The sequence below is a fragment of the Carettochelys insculpta genome, chromosome 28, assembly GCF_033958435.1.
Source record: "Carettochelys insculpta isolate YL-2023 chromosome 28, ASM3395843v1, whole genome shotgun sequence".
Classification (NCBI taxonomy): domain Eukaryota; kingdom Metazoa; phylum Chordata; order Testudines; family Carettochelyidae; genus Carettochelys; species Carettochelys insculpta.
In genome coordinates, this window is record NC_134164.1 from 8,182,012 (window position 1) to 8,202,891 (window position 20,880).

A 20,880-nucleotide genomic window follows, 5' to 3' on the forward strand; every position below is an offset into this window, starting at 1 on the left:
TCTGGTGCCTCATTTGCATATTCTTCTTTTGAAAGAAGAAGAGCAGTGTAGATGCAACTCTTCCGAAAGTAATACCCAGCTTCAAAAGAACTGCACCCCCCTTCCCCCCCGCCTTTTTTTAAAAAAAAAAGAAGGAGGATGGGGATTACTTTTGAAAGAGCCACAGCTACACTGCTTTTCTTCTTTCAAGTGACCATCCTTTAGGAGCATGGTCATCCTCACAAAGTGCAAGCCTTAAAAATTGGGGACTTCTGTTCTACCATGAAAACTTGAGTACTGGGCAACTGGGAAAAGAAAAAAAGAAGGTCTAAAAAGCATTACCTGTACAGAAACTTACTATACACTGAACTATCAAAAGTATACTATAAATTTATCTAATTCTTGACCTTCCCCCACCACCCCTCCACTCTCTGATTTGCTCACCTTGATCACCTTTCTCTGATTTGTCCTCCTCGCTTACTGTTTTTGGTTCTCTGTGCCTTAAATATTGAGTCTGTTCTGGTCTGGCTATGGTCTGAAGAAGTGGGTCTATCCCATGAAAGCTCACCTAATAAACTATTTTGCTAGTCTTTAAAGTGCTACTTGACTGCTTTTTGTTTTTATAGAAGAGTTAACTATCCAAGTGTACAACAGCAAAGAATACTGCTTGCAGTTCTGCAGTAACGTGGTTTGAACTGGGATGGCAATTATCTGTGTCATTATAAGGACTCTTTTATATACTTTGCTTTATCTAATTCTTGACTCCACCTTCACCCCACCTTCTGCCCCTCTACTCTCTGATTTGCTCACCTTGATAAGTTTTCTGATTTGTCAACCTGCATTACTGTGTTTGGTTCTCTGTGCCTTAAATATTGAGTCTGTTCTGGTATGCCTATGATCTGAAGAAGTAGGTCTGTCCCACGAAAGTTCACCACCTAATAAATTATTTTGTTAGTCTTCGAAGTGCTACTGGACTGTTTTTTTTTTTTTATTTTTCTTGCAGTTCTGTGTTTCAGCCATGGGATGTCAGAAGGAATGCAGAGGAAGGGTGGGACTTGTCCACACTTTTATGTCATCAGGAGGGAACAGTGCCAGGTCAATCAGGGGACCAATTCAAGCATAGGCCAAAGGACACATCCAATCAAAAAGATTACAATTTCTGGTGCACGTACATGGGAAAATATGCATAGATAAGAGCTTGAAAGAATTGCTAAGTCTTCAATTGTTAATTTGGCTTCTTCTAGATCCTCTATGCTAGCCCAGAGAGTCTGCTTTTCCTACAAGCAATTGCAGACTGGAATCACATAAAACTTTTGTTTTTAAAATTACTGGTCACAACACCGACAACTGGATGATACAGGAAACAAGGCAGCCCTACCACGCACAAAGAGCAATTATAAAAAACAAAAATATCCTCATTAAGAAAGTACTCTGAATTGGGGAGGGGGGAATCAGATAATGCTGACAAAAGGCAAGAACTGAAGGACAATATAAATTAAAAAACCCAACCAACACACCACAAAGCCCAACCAACCAAAACTCCCAGAAAAGTTAATTCGCCTTCCACAGAATAAGAAATCAATGGGAATATGGTGAGCAGCTAAGCCTACCTCCTTCTGTAAGATGAGCAGTAACAGAGAGATAGCCGTGTTAGTCTGTATCTCAACAAAACAGAAAAGCAGTCATGTAGCACTTTATAGACTAACAAAATAATTTATTGTGTGATGAACTTTCGTGGGGCAGACTCATTTCTTCAGATCTGGCAATAGCCTATTTCCAGTACAGCACTATTGCCAGATCTGAAGAAATGAGTCTGCCCCACGAAAGTTCATCACACAATAAATTATTTTGTTAGTCTATAAAGTGCTACATGACTGCTCTTCTGTTTTCTTTCTATAAGGGTAGTTTAACAAAACAAGTTTGTTTTTCCTGTCCCTCACCTGCTATTAAGAGCATTTATATATTTACTACCTCAACTGGCATGGAGCAGCATGTGAGAAACTACAGCAGTGACAACAAACAAAAACGTTTAACTAAATGAAAAAGAGACAAATGCATTGTATGTTTTCATAAAGACATTAAAAAATGAATATGCTGGTTTGCCTTAACCAGAAGGACTAATTACTATCCACCAATGACACGGAGATCTGTTGTCAGATCTCTTCTCACAACAAATGCTCTTTTATTATACAAATAGCAGAAAGGAAGAAATATTAAAATTATTACGAAGTGCGCCAATACTTAACGGCAGTCAACAATATAAGAAGTTTCTTCCCTTGGTGCTTTCTTTAACAAAAAACACCAAAAACTTACCATGCATTATAATGTCTAGGATTGACTCGGATTGCATTTCTAAAACAGGCTAGTGCTTTGTCTAGTTCTTCTGTTAGTACAAATTCATGCCCCAGCAGAGTGTAGGCATACGCATAGTTTGGATCAACTTGAATGGCTCGCTGGAAGAACTTGATTGCAATGTCATGCTCTCGTTGCAAGCTGAAACAGTTTCCTGCAGCACACCATGCCTAGTAAAAAGCAACATTGCAAAGTCACTATCAAATCCATTTTACATGGGAGTGATAAAATGTTTTATCTAGAGCTTTTTACGTAAATGTATGCAACACACTTTCATCCATAGATTTTCATGAATTTCAAAGCAATTTTTAAGAATATTAGTTAAGTGTCATTCCTTATCGGTAGATAAGATTGGATGAACTTTACACATTGTGAAAATGGGGATACAGAGTTGAAGAAACACACCAAGTCAGCAGCAGTTAAATACTACAGGGATTATACAATATGGAGCTTAAAAACAGTTAACTATTCAAGCTCTAGTACTAGCAACAGCAGCAGGCTGGAGGGAGCTATAATCAAGATTCATCAGCAATGAATCTTTTCCACCCACATGTGGATTTTTTCCGTCCATGTGAGGAATACTTGTGTATGCAATGAAGCATGTGCCAATATGCACCACCAGTAGAAACAAAAACCTCACTGTGGGTGCTCTGCTAATCAGCTGGGTGGCATCTGAATCTCTCCTGTCCAAGTGCACAGCTTCCAAGGAACACTGATCATCACCCCTTCACTCTCTCCAGCAGAGCAATGAGGAACCCACCCAGGGCCACCAAATTCCAGTAGAATCCAGTACTCCCACTGTGTAACAGCAGCCTGCATCAAGACTTTGGGAATCAGAGTTTAAGACTGTCCAGTAGCAACACTCCCACCTCCTATTATGGGAGGTGGTATTTCTCTCTTCATTCTCCAAGTTCTTCTAACTGCAGTCTATTAAATGTCAAGTAAAATATCTATTTTCTCCACTTTTTCATTGCCTATAATTCACATTTTTTCTTGTTTTCCTCCTTCTCCCCAAGCCTTTGTGCACCTTTTCTGAACGACTGTCTCCACAATCTCCCACCATTCTCCCCAAACTAACACACTAGAAGAGTACGCTAAAAGTTTCTTACCTTTCTGAACTCTAATAAATGTAAAGAACAAAAATTATAAATTCATATAAAAGAACATTAATACAAAGTTTGCATGTTTACAGGTTTCGTACTATTAAAATGTGCACTACCAAGCACGCATATAGTCATAACTGCCCTCTCTATTGACAACCTATTGTTTTAGGCATTGATGAATTTAAGACTAATGCATTACATGTTTAGATGATACCTAGCAAATTTTAAGTGGCTGAGGAACTAATTAGTAGTACAGAAAAAAGGGTGTTGCAGAAAGATGTTAACAGTACCAGAGCAGGTAATCAGTAATAGTCAGTACGCATCCTTCAGTCTGGATAGATTATGAATCGCGCCCTTTATAGTTTCAATTGAGGACTTCATTTACAGCGTCTACTGTGACTATGAAGGCCCACACGAGAGTGACAGTCCTTGCTGGATCTCTTGCAGATGTGGTGGGTGTCTGGCAAGTCCTTAGTGTGCTTTCTGTGCGCTCGCTTCTCCTCTGCTAGCTGTCGGATCCTCATCTCGCCCTTCTGAAGGCCCTTGTGTAACCCCTGCCTCCACCTGCTGCGGTTGCCTGCTAGTTCTTCCCAGTTGTCCAGCTCGATGTCTGCCTCTCTGAGGTCTCTCTTGCAGACATCTTTGTAGCGCAACTGGGGGTGTCCGGGAGGTCTTTTGCCAGAGGCTAGCTCACCATACAGGATGTCTTTTGGAATCCTTCCATCATTCATCCTGTGGACGTGGCCAAGTCAGCGGATCCGATGCTGCCTGAGGAGGGTGTGCACGGTTGGGATTCCAGCTTGCTCGAGGACGGCGGTGTTGGTCACTCTGTCCTTCCATGATATTCCAAGGATGCGCCTGAGGCAGTGCAAGTGGAAGATGTTCAGACTCTTTTCCTGGCAGGCATACAGGGTCCAAGTCTCGCTGCCATAAAGGAGGGTGCTGAGGATGCACGCTCTGTAGACTTGCATTTTGGTGTCAGTGTACAGCTTGTTGTTATTCCACACTCTCTTGCTGAGTCTGGACAGAGTTGTGGCCACTTTTCCGATCCTCCTATTTAACTCAGTGTCCAACGACAGGGCGTCAGTGATGGTGGACCCGAGGTAAACGGACTCATGGACGACCTCTAACGTACAGTTGTCAATGCTGATTGATGGGGATTCAGCAACATCCTGACCGAGTACGTTTGTCTTCTTTAGGCTGATGGTAAGCCCAAAGTCCTTGCACGCTTTGGAGAACTGATCCCGCAGTTTTTGAAGCTGGTCTTCTGTGTGAGACACTACAGCAGCATCGTCTGCGAACAGCATGTCTCTGATGAGGACTTCCCCGCACCTTAGACTTAGCATTCAGCCTTGCAAGGTTAAACAGTTTCCCATCAGATCTTGTGTGCAGCAAGATGCCCTCTGTTGAAGATCCAAAGGCATGCTTCAGGAGGAGTGCGAAGAAGATCCCAAACAATGTTGGAGCAAGCATGCATCCTTGTTTGACGCCGCTCCTGATTCTGAAAGCATCTGATAATGCGCCGTCATATTGGATGATTCCTCTCATGTCTTTGTGGAACAACTGGATCATCTTGAGTAACCGTGGATGACAGACTGTCTTGTGGAGCAGTTTGAACAGACCATCCCTGCTGACCAAGTCAAAGGCCTTGGTCAGGTTGATGAAGGCTATGTAGAGTGGCTTCCTCTGCTCCCTGCACTTCTCCTGCAGCTGCCTTAGAGAGAAGACCATATCAATGGTAGACCTCTTTGTGCGGAATCCGCACTGTGATTCGGGGTACACCCTCTCAGCAATCTTCTGGAGTCCGCCAAGGATGACGCAAGTGAACAGTTTACCAGTGACGCTTAGGAGGGAGATTCCACAGTAGTTGTTGCAGTTGCTTCCGTCTCCTTTGTTCTTATACAACATTACAATGTTTGTGTCGCGCATATCCTGTGGAACCTCACCCTCTTTCCAGCACAGGCACAATAGCTCATGTTGGTGTTCCAGGTGTGTGTCCGCGGCACACTTGATTACCTCTGGTGGTATACCATCCTGGCCAGGGGCCTTTCCTTCTGCAATGCTGTCAATGGCTCTCTTCAGTTCATCCACAGTCGGCTCTTGATCCAGTTCGTCCATTACTCGTAGGAGCTCAACTGCATCGAGGGCTGCGTCAACCACAACGTTCTTGCGTGAGTACAGCTCGGAGTAGTGCTCAACCCAGCGCTCCATCTGTTTTGCTTTGTCAGCGATCACTTCACCAGATTTGGATTTCAGGAGGTGCCATCTTGTTTTGGGTGGGTCCGAATGCCTTCTTCATACCCTCGTACACTCCTCAGATTACCAAAGTCGGCACAGGTCTGGATGCTGCTGCATAGCTGGAGCCAGTGGTTGTTGGCACAGCGCCTGGCTGTCTGCTGTACTGTTTTTCTGGCTGCTCTAAGTGCTTGCTGGGTACTCTGGTTTGGTGAGCGTTTGTACTCCAGGAGTGCAGCGCGCTTCTTTTCAATGACTGGAATCATCTCATTGGAGTTAGCTTCAAACCAGTCGTTTGTGTTTCTAGCTCTTCTTCCAAACACCGACAAGGCCATCTTGTAAACTGTATCCCTCAGATGTTGCCATTTGGATGCCACATCGGTGCCCCCAAGGCTGCTGAGCAGATTTTCCTGGAGGGTCTCTCTGAACTTTTCAGCTTTCTCCGAGTTTGCCGTCTTTCCGGCGTCAATGCGGGGCCTTCCAGCAGGTTTAGAGCGGTACAGCTTCTTGGGTCTCAGCTTGAGCTTGGAGCAAACTAGTGAGTGATCTGTATCACAGTCAGCACTATGATAGCTGCGTGTCAGAAGGACGTTTTTGAGGTTATTACGCCTGGTGATGACCACGTCTAGTTGATGCCAATGCTTCGAGCGTGGGTGTCTCCCCGACACTCTGTGCTGTGGCTTCGTTTGGAAGAATGTGTTTGTGATGCACAGATTGTGGTACGTGCACAGTTCAAGGAGGCACTGTCCATTGTCATTCATTTTTCCCACACCGAAGTGTGCTAAGCAGGAAGGCCATGAGGCCCAATCATGGATCTCTCTCTCTTCTAATACAAAGTACTGCCTTCCTCGTACTAGGATGAACGGATTATAGGGGAAATCCTGCTAGATGAAAGTTGCTATGCAAATGAAAATCATAACTGATTGGGTAATGGAGCCTGTTCCATGAAGGCCGACATGCCTATTTTATAATGATGATACCTGTAACCATTGATCCCCCAGGTAAGCCAGTGGCCTTTATATTAGACAGTTCTATCACACAAATAGACTAGAGAGTTTATTTAATTTGTTCTGACTAGATCATCTTTCATCTATACCATCACAATATATTATACCTCTGGTGAATTTTTATCCATGTCTGTTAAATCTTTTGATAGGACCGAAAGTGCAACATCCTTCTGAAGATGCCATAGTGTTGTAGAGTAAATCTCCATGCCTTCAACTCTGTAGTTTTCAATCCTCCTTACTTCAGAGAATATCCTCTCAGCCTAAAAACAAATTTGAGTGAAATTCTCAAGAAACAGCACTAAAGGCAATATTAGAAAACGTTTCAGAGATACATAATGCAATGATGATGCAGATCTAATACAGGGTTCTCAATCTCATGGCCTGTGGATGGGATGGTACTGCATATACCTTCCCCAGGCCACAGTGAAGTGCCAACAGCAGCATGGAGCTAGCAGCCAGAAGCTGTTCTAGCCCTGCTGTGCTGCTGGTGGCAGGGACCCTCAGTCACCCGGGAGAGGCAGGTGGGGTCAGAGGATGAGGGCAAGGGAAAGGGGAGTGCACGGACACCCCACCCCCACCACGGGGCTTTGCCAGAGGGAGATGCCCACCGGCCCGCTAGGAGGATGTGAGGACTGACCCTGTCCCTGCCCCAAAGGTAACTTAACTATTCCTCCTTTCATTTGGGTATCTACAGAGGAATATATGTTTATCTGAGACAAGCAGAAATCTGTAATAATTCTCCACCATAGCCCGACTCAGATTACAATATTCTTTCCATTCTAATACATGAAGATAAAGGGATAACATTTGTAAAATGAAGTCAAGACATGAATTTCTATTATTGAAGATATATACTGTATAGCTGGATGGCTTTAACCACAGTAGCTAGCCATCCAGATACAGAACACTTCAAAGACTGCATTTATAATAATCACTGAAACCTTTCTAGCCACGGGTATTTGTTTACCAAATAAAGGAAAGAGAGTGCACCCTAAGAAAGGTTCCCTACAATGCATAAGTGTGTGTCAGTCAAAAGCAGTGAGGCTGGTTCACTAGGAAATAAGGGACCATAGGGGGCTACATTTTTCTACGAAGAGTTCAAAAGGAAATACAGCCTTTGTCTATCCAAAAATTCATTCTTGATTTTGTGTTACTATGACAACGCAAGCTCCTTTCACAGATTCCAAAATCATAGTACTCGTATCAGCAACAAAAACAAAAGATAGGTAAGAAAAAACATCAAACTGCAGAGGTCCATAGCTTTCTTTCAGGAAATATTAACTGTCTATACCTTCAAAGCATGTGGACATGCTCAGGATGTAAGCAAGGTTCAAGTGCATTTTTTTAAAAACTATATCATACATATTGCCTATTTTATAAAACAAAAACTAAACTTTAGAGATCTACTACATTTACTTATACATTCATAAACAGGTAAGGATTAGGAAATTGAAAATGAAAGATATTGATCTGTTGAAACAAGAACTCAACTCAAGTGCTAAGTTACATGTCTACAATATGTAAATATCTGTCACTTGAGGAATTCTATAGGATTTATTATAGTGGTTTAAAAATTACAACTGTAATTTCAGAGATTGGAGATCACCCACAGTAGGATTCCAATAGATTTGCTGCTTACACAGGTCAGGAAAAGCAACCTTGCTTGAGGTCAGTTATCATAATTTAATGTACCATGTGGTAGTAACTTATGTTGTACATGTTTTCCATACTTGCATGGGAACCTTATTGTGAGGGACTCCTTTGGGCTTCACAAACTATAGCTGCAGCCCAGCTGAAATACTGCTATCTCCAGGATGGACGCAGCAGTCAACCAGTGGTAGGGATAGAACTGTGGTGAGGCAGGTAGACTTTAGCTTATAACACTGGAGTAAACCCATACTCTGACTAAAAGTTGGAAAAGATCTTTAGTGTCTTTGCTGACTAGAAAGAACAGGATCTCAGATATGTGTGCGCGCACACGCACGCACGCATGCACGTGTGCACACCCTCATGCGTAGCTTCCCTGGAGATTTAGAAAGCCCCAGGACTACTGGCTACCACTGCTGCTACTCCAACAGTGGCTGGAGCCATGGCTGCCAGAGCCTTGGAGGCTGAATGTCTAGCCTGTCCCAGCCAGACTAAGGCCACACACCTTTCAGTGACCTGGAGCTGGACTCCCTGTGGGCTCAGCAAAGTTTTCCTTCAGCCCTGAGAATTAATGTTGGGTTTTTAATGTCTCATAAGACTTACCCACACCACAACAAAACAACACAGAACTTAATTTCACCACCTCAGAAAGTGGAAAGGCTACAGTGATCCAGATTAATCTGAAAGTGGGGTAGTGCTATTCCAACTGTAGACTACCCTTAGGTTTCACAGTAAGGCGGCAAATTCTGTTCAAAGCAAAGAAAAACAAAAATTTAAAATAAAAGTATGCATCTGCTCTATGCCTACCTGCATATATTCTGCAAGCTCGAAGTAGGCTCTCCCAATTTGGCACAGCACCCAGCCAGTATTGTAGTGGTGAGAAGGTAAATGGCTTAATATGTTTATCGCTTCTTTACAGTTGTACGAACACAAGGCTAAATAACCTTTCCCCATATCACGAAGAAGGCTCATCAAACCTTCTAGGAGAAAAATACAATAAATAAAAGGGAGACGAGAACTGAACTACTATACTTTAGAACAGGGACCTCAGAATGTACTCTGCCATACAGAGAACCATGCAGGGACTCCAAGCACAGAATCATATACTCCTCCTGGTTCAGCCGTGAAGTTTTATGCACCAGCTCCTTCAGCGAAACCAAGACAATACCATCTGCTACCTTCTTTCATGCCAAAGGTAGAATACACTTACCTACAAACTAGTAGTTAAGGGTGAGCTGAGTGTTATAGTTAAAGTCATTGAACCCGTGCTTTACCTGTGAAGAGTACTGTACATCCTCCCTAAAATTACAGCACTTACTAAGAATACACAAGGAAATTGGTTAACTAGTTTTTAAGGTAAGAATTAAAAATGGCTCCTTTAAGAAATTTGGCAACCTACAACGGACACTTTTTTGTATTAAATGATTTGACTTGAGCTTAAGTCTCTAGTATAGTTAAAACTTGTTGGGTCTTAGGCACGAAAAATCTCTTTGAATACATTTTGAAGAATATTAATGAACATATTTTGCCATTTTTTGTCCCCACAATGTGTGTCCAAATGCTATTGAAAAAGAAGCAAGTTAAAGCTTTGCTACAGAGAATTCCCTGACAAACTACTTTTCTAAAAAATTGCTGCCACTTTCTGCTCTCAATGGCTATAATCTACACTACAAAAAAATAACTTTGAAGTAGGGCACTACTCCGTTCCCGGGAATGGAGTAAGGACTTCGAAGCTGGGCTCCGTACTTAGAAGCGAGCTTCCAAGTAAGGGAAAAAAATGTGTGTAGACTCTCTACTGGCTACTTTGAGGTAGTGCCTAACTTCAAAGTTAACTTTGGAGTTAGTTCCTAGTATAGATGCAACCAATATGACTGAAGCAGACCTCACTTTGTCATGAACAAGAACAACAAAAATGACCATTTCAATTTTGTTTTTTTAAAGCTACTTTTTTCACTAGATTTATCTGACATGGTGGGTGGGGAATGTAGAGGTGAGAAAGAGTTGAAAACGAGCCAATACACTTGGCTGCTTTGTGCTGGTCCCGAATGGCATAAAGTAGTCACAATGTATTCCTAGGTCTGTCTCATAATAATTAAAGAGAAAAAATATTTAGAAGGTTGATACTACAGTAACTTTGCATTTTTCTGGACTATTAATTGCCATTAAACTTACCTGCTTGTTGCCTATAGTACAATTTCATACTTTCAATTTAAATGAAATTTGATGGTGACATTTATGAAGTGGCAGTTTTAGTTACTCAGAGGTTAAAAGGCACCACAGTGAAGAGGACAAACATACTTCACAGTGATCAAATAGTTCTCATTAACCTTAAAAACATTTGGCTCTACTACAGTCTGAGTGTATTCAGACAAACCTGACGCTGCTTTCTGTAGTGTGAAAGCCTGGATCTGTGGTGTGACAGTGGAGATTTTCCCTTCTGAAATGATGGATGAATCTAATTTCGTGATTTCCAGACTGTCATTTATGTTTGTCTGCGTTATTCCTCCTTTATTTGTTTTACTTTTTGTCTTTCTGTTTGGAATTTTTGGTGGGAACTTCATTTTCAACTTTTTACTGTTCTCCTGTAACAGGAAAAAAAGGGTTTCAAACCTGGATTTATTTACAGACAAATGGTTTGCAAATTAAAGAATACAGACATGCTCATTTGCTGTTTTACTAAAATGTAATGATGTCTAAGATGTACACACACATAAAACAACCAAGTTAACTGCGATACAAGGTCTGAAACCTAGTCATGAAATGTATACATTCACTTCAACTATAATGTTGCACTAAGATTCTTGGTTCAATTTAAAGTAGCTCGAATGAAAGCAGTAAGCTGACTTTGGCCAAAGAGGCTTTCAGTCTAGGTCATCTGTATATTGAGGATAGTGCACCTCTCATCCAGAGATCTAATTTCATTGTCAACAGTCAAGAAAGGTAAGCCATCCCAATTTTTTTTCAAAGGCTGGGGGTGGGAGGCCAGGAGAGGGGAAGAAGGGATATTCAATCATTCTCTGTCTCTCACTCTAGCTTTCTGGAACTTACTATTGAAAGCAAAAACAATAAAAATAAGGGTGCAAGAAATAGAAAGGGGAAAAAAGTAATTATTAGCTTTGTTTTCATTGCCAAGGTCCTCTCTCCCTGCTCTGGCCTCCCAGTTTGGTAGCTCAGAGACTACCTGAACAGGGAAAGGTGATCTCTGTGATATACCATTGACAGGTCAAGGAGACACATTTAATACATCCTTTGATTCACTTTACATTTTAGTATTTCATTTTTCCTATACATGTCAATTCCTAAACTAAAGCTCTCAGCATCACTAAATATTGTGGTGATTTTTACAAAGATATTATCTATAAATCTACCTATTTCTCTGCAGATGAGCTATCAGACTGTTTTCACACAATCACTTTTCACCAAAAGGGGCTCAGGGCAGTACAAAAATCAACGAGGAATACTTGTTTGCGGTCAGTTGCTTGCTGCTGCAGCAGTGTTAACAAACAGGACAGAAGCCCTTGAGCGGAGTAGTTTTTTTGGTGGATTCTCTCGCTGGGAGGAGGAATGCACATCCTAGCTGAGGATATGCAATCCCAGACTGAAATTTAACCTCCCTGAAACACATTCTATAGATTATTTATAAAGCTTATGCATCACTAATCTGAGCCTAGGCCACTCCTGGATGAATGTTCTCTTGATAAAAATACTTAGATTTTAAGACACTGATGCCATCACACAGCTATGCAGGCTAACTGAAAAATTCAAATCATGTCATGTTCATGTGGTGTAGCCAGAAGTATTTTCATAAAGTCTACACGTTAGAAGACAATTCTTCAGCTGTTTCACACATTACTCAATAGGAGCTTAATTCTGAATGGCTGAATAATCAGGTTATTAGCTATCACAAGTAGAAAGCAAAAAAAAAAAATGGACACATTACTTAGGGCATACACCCTACATTACCTTTGTTGTAGAGCTATCACTGGTAAATAGGCGAGAACTTCTTCGAGGAAGTGCATTAGGAGGAGCAGCAATAGTGGGGCTCAATACCTGAGGTGTCGTGCTACAAATAAACAATTAGAAGTAAAATTCTTCAGAAAGTTTGTTTTTTTCCCCCACTACATTGTATTAACTTAGCAGATGCCATGTGCATTGGGGTGAAGTCACCTCCTTCTCCCTGGGGTGGATTTATAAATGTGCTGCTATATGACTAACCAAAATTTTGATTTTTTTTAAACCGTTGTTTGTGAGTCACTGCAACAGTTTCTCTGTTATTTCCTTAATCAGGAAGCTTATATGCTAACAAGTAAAATCAAGCTGTTTGTTGCCCTTTCTTAGGTATAGCAAGTGCACTCTATAGGTGCAATGAGAGCTGTAAGTTTTGGATATAATGAAGGGAAGCCCTCAAACTAGTAGCCAAGAACAGCCACGTGGATGAAATGACTGTCTCTTACCATACTTCAGTCTGGGGACCCTTCTGCCACATAAGAAAACAACTCCCTCACATCAAAAATAAACTTCATGCTCATATGAATCAAGACTGAAGAGCTGTTTGTGTCACATTGTGCTTACTGCAAGTGCGAGTTAAGTATCTGCACCCAAGAAACAGGATACACATTTTACCTTTGGCAGTTTTCTGAACTGTTCAAGTGATGTATTTTAAAACCTGTTGTTTATTATCACCATAAATTACTGAAATAAATGTTGAAAAAAATCTACAACTAAGTCAGAGTTGAAATCATTCTCTGAAGTAGTAAGGCACAGTTTGGCCTCTATGTAAATGTGGTACTCTTGAAAAACGCAATTTAAAAATCCCCCTCACAAAAACAGCTTCCAAGTCAGGCTCTTCAGACCAATTGCAATTAAGCCATTCACCAAAAACTAGCTGAAAAGATTGCAGAAATCTACCAGTTTAGCACAAATACTAGTTACTATCATAAGATTTTTTTAAGTAAGAACCACTTCACATTACTTGTGTTTATGTCATAAGAGCACAAGAAGCAGAACCCATGTAAAAGATGCTGCTACTAAGGTATGTAATCTTTTCATACCTGGTCTGTGGGCCAGAACTCTGTGTTTGTGCAACAAGGACTGGAGTGACTTCCCGGCTATTTCCACTCTGCGAGAAGACCGACTTCGTGCCAGCTTGGCTTATCCTGGTGACAGACTACATAACAAAGTTTCTATAGGTTTGTTGTTATGTCTCTAAAGTATAAAATATGTTTATTTTCTCTAATTACAGTGAGTGAGGGGGAAAGACAAAAAGGTGCTGCAGTCTCTATTTGCTGGCAGGGAAAGGCCCCAAGCTTCATGCCAGGACATGCAAAGTGAAAATATGTATTTTATGTAATTTGCAAAGTCTCCCCCACTGGAATAAGACTGACTACTTGAAATGTTGTCAAACAGACAGAGTAAACAACCTGGAAAAGAAATTTCATCTTTCAGTAACAACGTTATATTAGGAGTACTCAAATGCCCCAAGCAGCATTTGAACATTTTGTTTGCACAGAGGACAAAACAGCTTACAGTAACCTTAAGTCAGGAGTGGGCAATAAGTAGCCCGGACACAGCTGCCAGGATTAGCCCCTGTGGAGCCGCCAGAAATTTCATCTACCTGTGCATCTGCAGGTATTGCCCATGCCACTTCCCCCAGTTCCCGTTGGCTAGAAACAGCAAACCATGACTACCAGAAGCTGCAGGCGCACGTAATTGCAGATGCACAGATAAATAAAACGTTTGGCAGTCTGTCAGGAGCTAACTGGTGAACTACATCTGGCTGGCAGGCCGCTTAATGCCGAACACTGCTTTAAGTGCTTGTTCATCATTCTGTTTAGTACAGATTTAATATTTCACTTCACATAGCATACTGTTTGCCAATGAGATTTTGACAATTTACTGCATATGTGCATTTACGGCAGCTGTGATGTTCACCTCTGTTACACAATATGATAAACTTGTCTCATTAAATTAGTGTAACTATGCGTTCCTTAGGAAACTCCTAGTACAAAGCATGCACAGTTACAGCTACTCAGTCTGCAAACAGTTTAAAGGTAATTTGAGTAGCGGAAATTAGACTGATGGGCAATTATTCAGATTGTCTTGCACATGCACCAGAATTCTAAGTTGTCTGTTAGAAATACGCTTTTCAATGCTTGTTTAGATAGCAACATTAAATGCAACTCAAAAGCAGGGTGGCCACATGGATTAGTCAATTGTATACCAATAAATAATTTATTATATAGCAAAAGCAAGAGCAACCACTCAACTAACAGGACTTTATTTCCTCAATATTTTAACCTACCACTTGACTCAAGGTGTATAATAGCTGTTTCAATAGAAAAATATAGTGAACCCAGATCATTTACTACAAAGAAAAAAAATCTTAACTCCTGAATTTAAAAAAAAAAATTGCATTAATATCTTTACTTAAAAACAACACTCTAAATACTTTTTTCTATGCTTATTGGTTATTAAAGTGATATTACAGTCACAGACCTCTATAAAGAGCAAAAACAAAGTGGAAAAAGGCATTTGGAACATAGAAATGCTCAAATGCAAGAACGGTTGTCTTTCAACTCTGTTCTGGAAAACAGGTTAGAAAGACAGAAATTGATTTTGAGCTACATAAAGGAGGAAAATAAGTAAAGGAAGCAAGTTTCCAGAGACTTCAGGTAAACTCTCTGGCATGCTATCAACCGGAACTCTCAAATAACCGGCATATTAACCATAAGTAAATTTTAGTTACGTCTTACATAAATACATTATAGTGAAACTAAATATAAATAAATACAGCAAATATAGCATAAGTGTTGGGTGTACAATACTACTGTTGTTGGCAAATAAAGTATTCTGCATACTTTTTTTTGTGGTTTCTTAATATCTAATCTTGTTTTTCTTTAATGTTATGCATTGTTTGGTATGCCACTCTATTACCCACAATATCTGAGTATCTGGCAACCTCCTGGTCCCAGGGCTGCCAGATATGAGAGAGTTTAATGTAGTACACAGCAGAAAGTCCATCTCTAAACAAAGCAGAGATGGAATGTGAAATTAAGGGCAGAACAAGCAAGTTCTTTGGAGGAGAACTTAATGCAAAACAGAGAGTAACTGATGGACGATACTGAAGAGTGGGTTTTAGCAACAATGAAACATGAGTGGAGGGTTTTCAAGTAAACAGTAAGGCAACTGTGCTTGTACATTTTGGTGAAAGTGACAACTCCAGTGTTCTGAAAACACATCAGGAGGCCACAGAGAAAACTTGGTAGCTACACCATTCAAAAGTAACAAATCCCTGAATAAGTGATCCAGGACAGTGAGTACTGAGTTAGTGGGAGATAATCTAGCCGGCAGATGAACTTGTAGGTCAAGTTCTCTGAAATTCTGACTAATTTATGGAAATAAAAATACAGCAAGCTAAGCACCAAACACTGAATTTGCCCAGACCACTGATAGATAATGCAAGTTCTACTTGGGAGGCGTTTGATACATTCTTTGAGACTTTCCAAACACCTTTAAAAATTCCTTTCTGAAAATATCTTTGAAAAGGACCACTATTAACAGTTAAAGCAGGAATGCCACTATATATCTATATAAAAATTTCCTAAAAAATATATTAATTGAGCCCTGAAAATCTACAGATATTTGCTCTATATCCACATATCATGTTTGCAGATAGCTGATGGATACAGATTCAAATTTTGTATCCTGAGCCCTGCAAATCTTTGTAGCCGCACACCATGTTTGTGGATCAGATGCAGATACCAATTCTACATTCCCAAGAAAGAAAAGGTGCCCTTTGCAAGGGAGTTAAATTGTTAGATTTTCTCTGATGCAAGGGTTCTTAAATTTTCAGTATCATAGATTTGCCTCCCATTTATAGCAAATAAAGCAAATGTTTTCAGGGAAAATGTTTAAAAACAGAAACAATAGTTAGCACCATGCTCTCAGCCAGCTCTCTGTGGGATCATCATGAAGTATTGTGGGCTGATTCATGGACCAGTCTGGAACTGCTGCTTCCTTATGCGTGGTAGTTCCAACTCGCTTGGTAACTCTTGCTGTACAACACATGAGGGTTCCATTCCATGCACCCTCACATAAACCTGGATTTCACGCAAGTTGGGGTCTGGCTTTTTCCCCGGCAGAACACATGTTCTGCAGCTGGGGAAGCAGCAGAAAGGTAAGTCCTGGGGTGGGGGGGGCAGTTAGGGAGGGTTAAGCCTGGTGGTGTTGGGGCTGTGAGAGGCGGGCAGGGGGTGGGGTGGGTTAGGGCTGCGGGGGTGGGGGTGAGGGGTAGAGTTGAGCACGGGTGGTGCGCTGGGCTGTGGGGGGTGTGGAGAGTTGAGCCAGAACCAGAGCCCTGCCTGGGCGGTGAGCTGGTGATTGGGGCGGGGAGGAGGTCGCACCAGAGCCACATGGGGCAGGGCGGACGGGCAGGCAGCTTCTGAGCCAGCAGGAGGGGGTCGCAACGGAGCTGCGCAGGGCGGGCAGCTTGTGAGCTGGCACAGGGGTTGCGCTGGAGCCGCGTGGGGCAGGCAGGTGGGCAGGCAGCTTGTGAGCTGGCAGGAGGAATCACACCGGAGCTGTCTGGGCAGGCGGGCAGCTTGTGAGCCAGCAGGGGGGATCATGCCGGACCTGCGTGCGGCAGGCGAGTGGCTTGTGAGCCAGCAGGGGGGATCACGCCAGAGCCGTGTGGGGCAGCTTGAGCCAGAGCCGCTTGCAGTTGGGTTTAAACTGGGCTGTGGGGTGGGGTCAGGGTCAGACGCGTAAGAGCAGGGTCACACACTCCGAGTTTGTGTACTCTGAGACTTTACTGTACTTTAAAAAAAAACAAACCTATTTAAAAACTCCAAAAACAAAAACAAACAAACAAAAAAAAAAACCCTAGATGTACAAGTGAGCGTCTGGAGGACTTGATGGAGCCTTTGGGCTCAGTTCTGCACATGGGACAATGCAAAGCTATAAACACTTGAGAGTCCCAATTGTTTCCATGTTCCTCTCATGCTGTTGGTGAATGCAACACCCTTATTAGGGCATATATTACTGCCCCCTGTACCCAGTTCTACTAGGCAGCCTATGTGAGAGAAGGCAAACCACAGCTCTGCCTCCCTCTGAAGGCTCTTGTTCTCAAAATGGATAGGGATGGTTAGGGAGAAAGAGACATGTAAGCCTTCTCTACAAACCTACACCCAAGTTATGTGGCTGTATAAAGCTGAAGTAAGATGTTTGTCCTTATTACCTACTGCAGCAACACATTCCCATGATGCAATCTTGCTTAGAAGACATTAGTAAAAGGAACACTAATACTTTTATAGGCCCCAAGTAAAAACTTAAGATCTGTTTCACTCATGAGGGACAAGCATTATGATCTCAGCCATCATATGCACCAATAGCCTGATATGAAACAACCACTCAGGAGATAGTTACCCAAAACCATGTAACCTTGGGTTTTAGAATTTGGTTAATATACAAGGGCCTATTCAATTAGATTTTTAAAAATACATAGCGGTGTTCATGTTTTAATTAGTTATCACAATTATATCTTGTTTAGTAAAATCCCTTTTTATAGCATTAACAATATTTTTGTATTATTATACCAAAGGTCTCAAAATTCACAAGTACGTCATCTAATTCCATTAGAATGTTCTAATAATGGTTCGCCTCCAAACAAAGGGGCTATCAATAGATGTGGGCAGAAAATGGTTCTAATTTTGCAAAAATTTTCATTATATCAAAATTTTTGCATCCTGATTTGAAATGGAAAAGTCAAAAATCTCAAATTTTCATGAGCCAAAAATCTGAATAAAAAAACGTTAGGGTTGAAGTGTTTCATTTTTATGTTTATCATCATTTATTTGGTATTATTAGCTTAAAATTTGAAACAAAAAAAGTTGTTTTGAACCAAAAGACTGGAATTTGTTTTGAATACAGCATGCAGTTCTATTAACGATATCTGTTAGTCTATAGAGTGCCACAGGACTTCTTGTTGTTTTTGAAAATACACACTAACTCAGCTACCTCTCTGATACATGCAGTTCTAGTTGTCCAATCTCAAAAGGAGAGAGATTAAAATTAGATAAAATACAGAGGGGGACAACAAAAGCAATTTGGGGTATGGAACAGGTTCCACATGAAGAAAGATCAAAAAGACCACAACTATTAATTTTAAAGAGAGAGCGAGATTAAGGTGAGGTGGAGAGGACAGAAGAAGGTATAGGAAAATCTTGAATGGCACGGAGAAAAAACAGGGAAATGTCATTTACCCCTTTGCACAACAGAAGAACCAGGGGTTGCTCAATGAAGTTAAAAGGACATGGACTTAAAACAGACATGAGGAAGTATTTCAAACTATGTTTAGTCAACCTGTGGGACTCACTGGCATGGAATATTGTGAAGGCCAAAACTGCATCTGTGTCAAAACACAGAATTAGATAAGCTCCGGGTGGATAGGGCCAACAATGGCTCTAGCCAAGATGGTCTGGGATGCAATCACATGCTCTGGATGGTCCTATACCTCTGATTATCAAAATATGGGACAGGATAATAGGAAGTAGACCACACACTAAAGCCGCGTCTACACGTGCACACTACTTCGAAGTAGCGGCGCCAACTTCGAAATAGCGCCCGTCACGGCTACACGTGTTGGGCGCTATTTCGAAGTTAACATCAACGTTAGGCGGCGAGACGTCGAAGTCGCTGACCCCATGAGGGGATGGGAATAGCGCCCTACTTTGACGTTCAACGTCGAAGTAGGGAACGTGTAGTCGTTGCGCGTCCCGCAACATCGAAATTGCGGGTCCTCCATGGCGGCCATCAGCTGAAGGGTTGAGAGAAGCTCTCTCCAGCCCCTGAGCTCGATGGTGGCCGCGTGGAGCGGCCCCTTAAAGCTCCCCGCCCCCTCCCTTTCTGTGCAGGAAGCTGAGAGAACGTGCAGGCAGCAGCCCAGACACACGGCCAGCCTGCACGTCCCTCAGCCGCCACAGACACCCCCCCACCCCGCTGCGACCGCCACATGCCAGCCCCCTAAGCACCCCCAGGGGACACCCCCCAAGGGGAGCCAGGGCTCACAGCCCAGCAGCCAGGCGGGGAAGCGGCAGCGGGGCCCCTCCTGGACGGAGGCTGAGCTTCGGGACCTGCTGGGGCTCTGGAGTGAGGAGGAGGTGCTCCAGGTAATGTGGAGTAAGAGGTGGAACCGCAGATGCGTTCGCTCAGCTGGCCGAGGGACTGGACGCCCGGGGTCACCCTGCCCGCACTCCGGATCATGTCCGGAGTAAAGTGAAGGAGCTACGGTAGAGTTACGCCTGGGCCCGGGATGCGTCCGGCCGATCTGGGGCCGCCCCCGTCACTTGCCCCTTTTACAGGGAGCTCAGGGACATCCTGGGCCCCCGGCACACCTCCTCCCCTCCGGCCACTCTTGATGCCTCGGCCGAGGAGCCCCAGCAGGTGGAGTCTGCCCCGGAGGCAAGCCCCGCACCCCAGGGGCCCCCCCAGGAGCCCACCCCCGGGGCACCGGAGGAGGAGGAGTCCTCCTCCAGCGACACCGGCCTCCAGATCATCGTCCCATCCAGGAGCTCCAGCCAGGCGTCTGCCCCCCGGGTGTCCCCCGACCGTGGGAGTGGACCGTCAGGTATGTACCCCCCCCCCGGTGCACACCCCTGGGGTTGAGGGGCCGGGGTAATAGATATGACCATGGCCCCAAGGACAGCAGTGGCATGTCCCTCAGAAGAGTGCATCAGCCCCTGCCCCCCCCAAGGACAACACCCCCCCGGGGCTGGGGGGAGCGGAACCTCTAGGGTCCCCCGGGGGGAGGGGGTGGGACACCCAGCAGCAGCAGAAGCAGCAGCATGTGATGGAGTGGGGGGAGTGCAAATGCGAGACTCAGGCTACATATGAGAAACAAGCTGAATAGCTCCCAGTGGCTAAGGATGACCCTGGGGCTACAACTGGCAGGTTACACCTCTGCCCTGAACAAAGAGGAGGGAGGAGCCGAGCTGGGTTTGAATCGGGGGCAGCAGTTAGAGGCTAGGGGAAGGGAGAGCTAGAAGGCAGCCAGCCTGAGGAGGGGGGAAAGCTACACCCCAGAGGGGCACCCCTCGGGGTCTTCTCCCCAGGACGTGTTGGAAGGACTGTCTCTGACTGCTGGACTGTCGCTTCTGTGAGAAGCTGGGCATCTGTTGCCTAATAAACCTCCTGTTTTACCTGCTGAGTGAGAGTCACTCCTGCCAGCGGACGGGGTGCAGTGCAGGGGGACCCCTGAACCCCATCACAGCAGCATCTCCTGGGGACGGGGAACCTGCAGCAGAGGGGTGGGGGGGACAAGGGCCACGGCTCAGGGCCCACACTAATGGCTGTCTCCACTCTTCTTCCCCCACTCCTGTGTTCCGCAGCTGCACCATCGGAAGGACCGGAAAGCGCCGGCGAGACGTCAGTGGTCCCGGACAGCCCTCCGGGGCCATCACTCCAGGCCAGCCCCTCGGCCGAGGACCAACCAGCCCCACGGAGGAGAAGACGGCGGACTCAGCACCACCAGCCGACGGCGACGGACCCCCAGCTGCTGGCCC

General features: G+C 43.6%; 1 protein-coding gene across 2 annotated transcripts in view; it reads right to left on the bottom strand.

Annotated features, from left to right (window-relative positions):
- CDC27 (cell division cycle 27) overlaps positions 1–20,880 on the bottom strand; it is a 59,506-nt gene that overhangs the window by 14,001 nt on the left and 24,625 nt on the right. Inside the window, exons 9-14 of one of the 2 annotated variants that reach the window (XM_074978845.1) lie at positions 13,375–13,490; positions 12,287–12,386; positions 10,698–10,905; positions 9,131–9,300; positions 6,784–6,936; positions 2,293–2,501 (exon numbers count right to left, since the gene is read on the bottom strand). In XM_074978845.1, the coding sequence (XP_074834946.1) occupies positions 2,293–2,501; positions 6,784–6,936; positions 9,131–9,300; positions 10,698–10,905; positions 12,287–12,386; positions 13,375–13,490 (956 nt within the window). Of the gene's footprint in view, positions 1–2,292; positions 2,502–6,783; positions 6,937–9,130; positions 9,304–10,697; positions 10,906–12,286; positions 12,387–13,374; positions 13,491–20,880 lie in introns of both variants that reach the window. The other variant, XM_074978844.1, reaches the window with a different exon arrangement.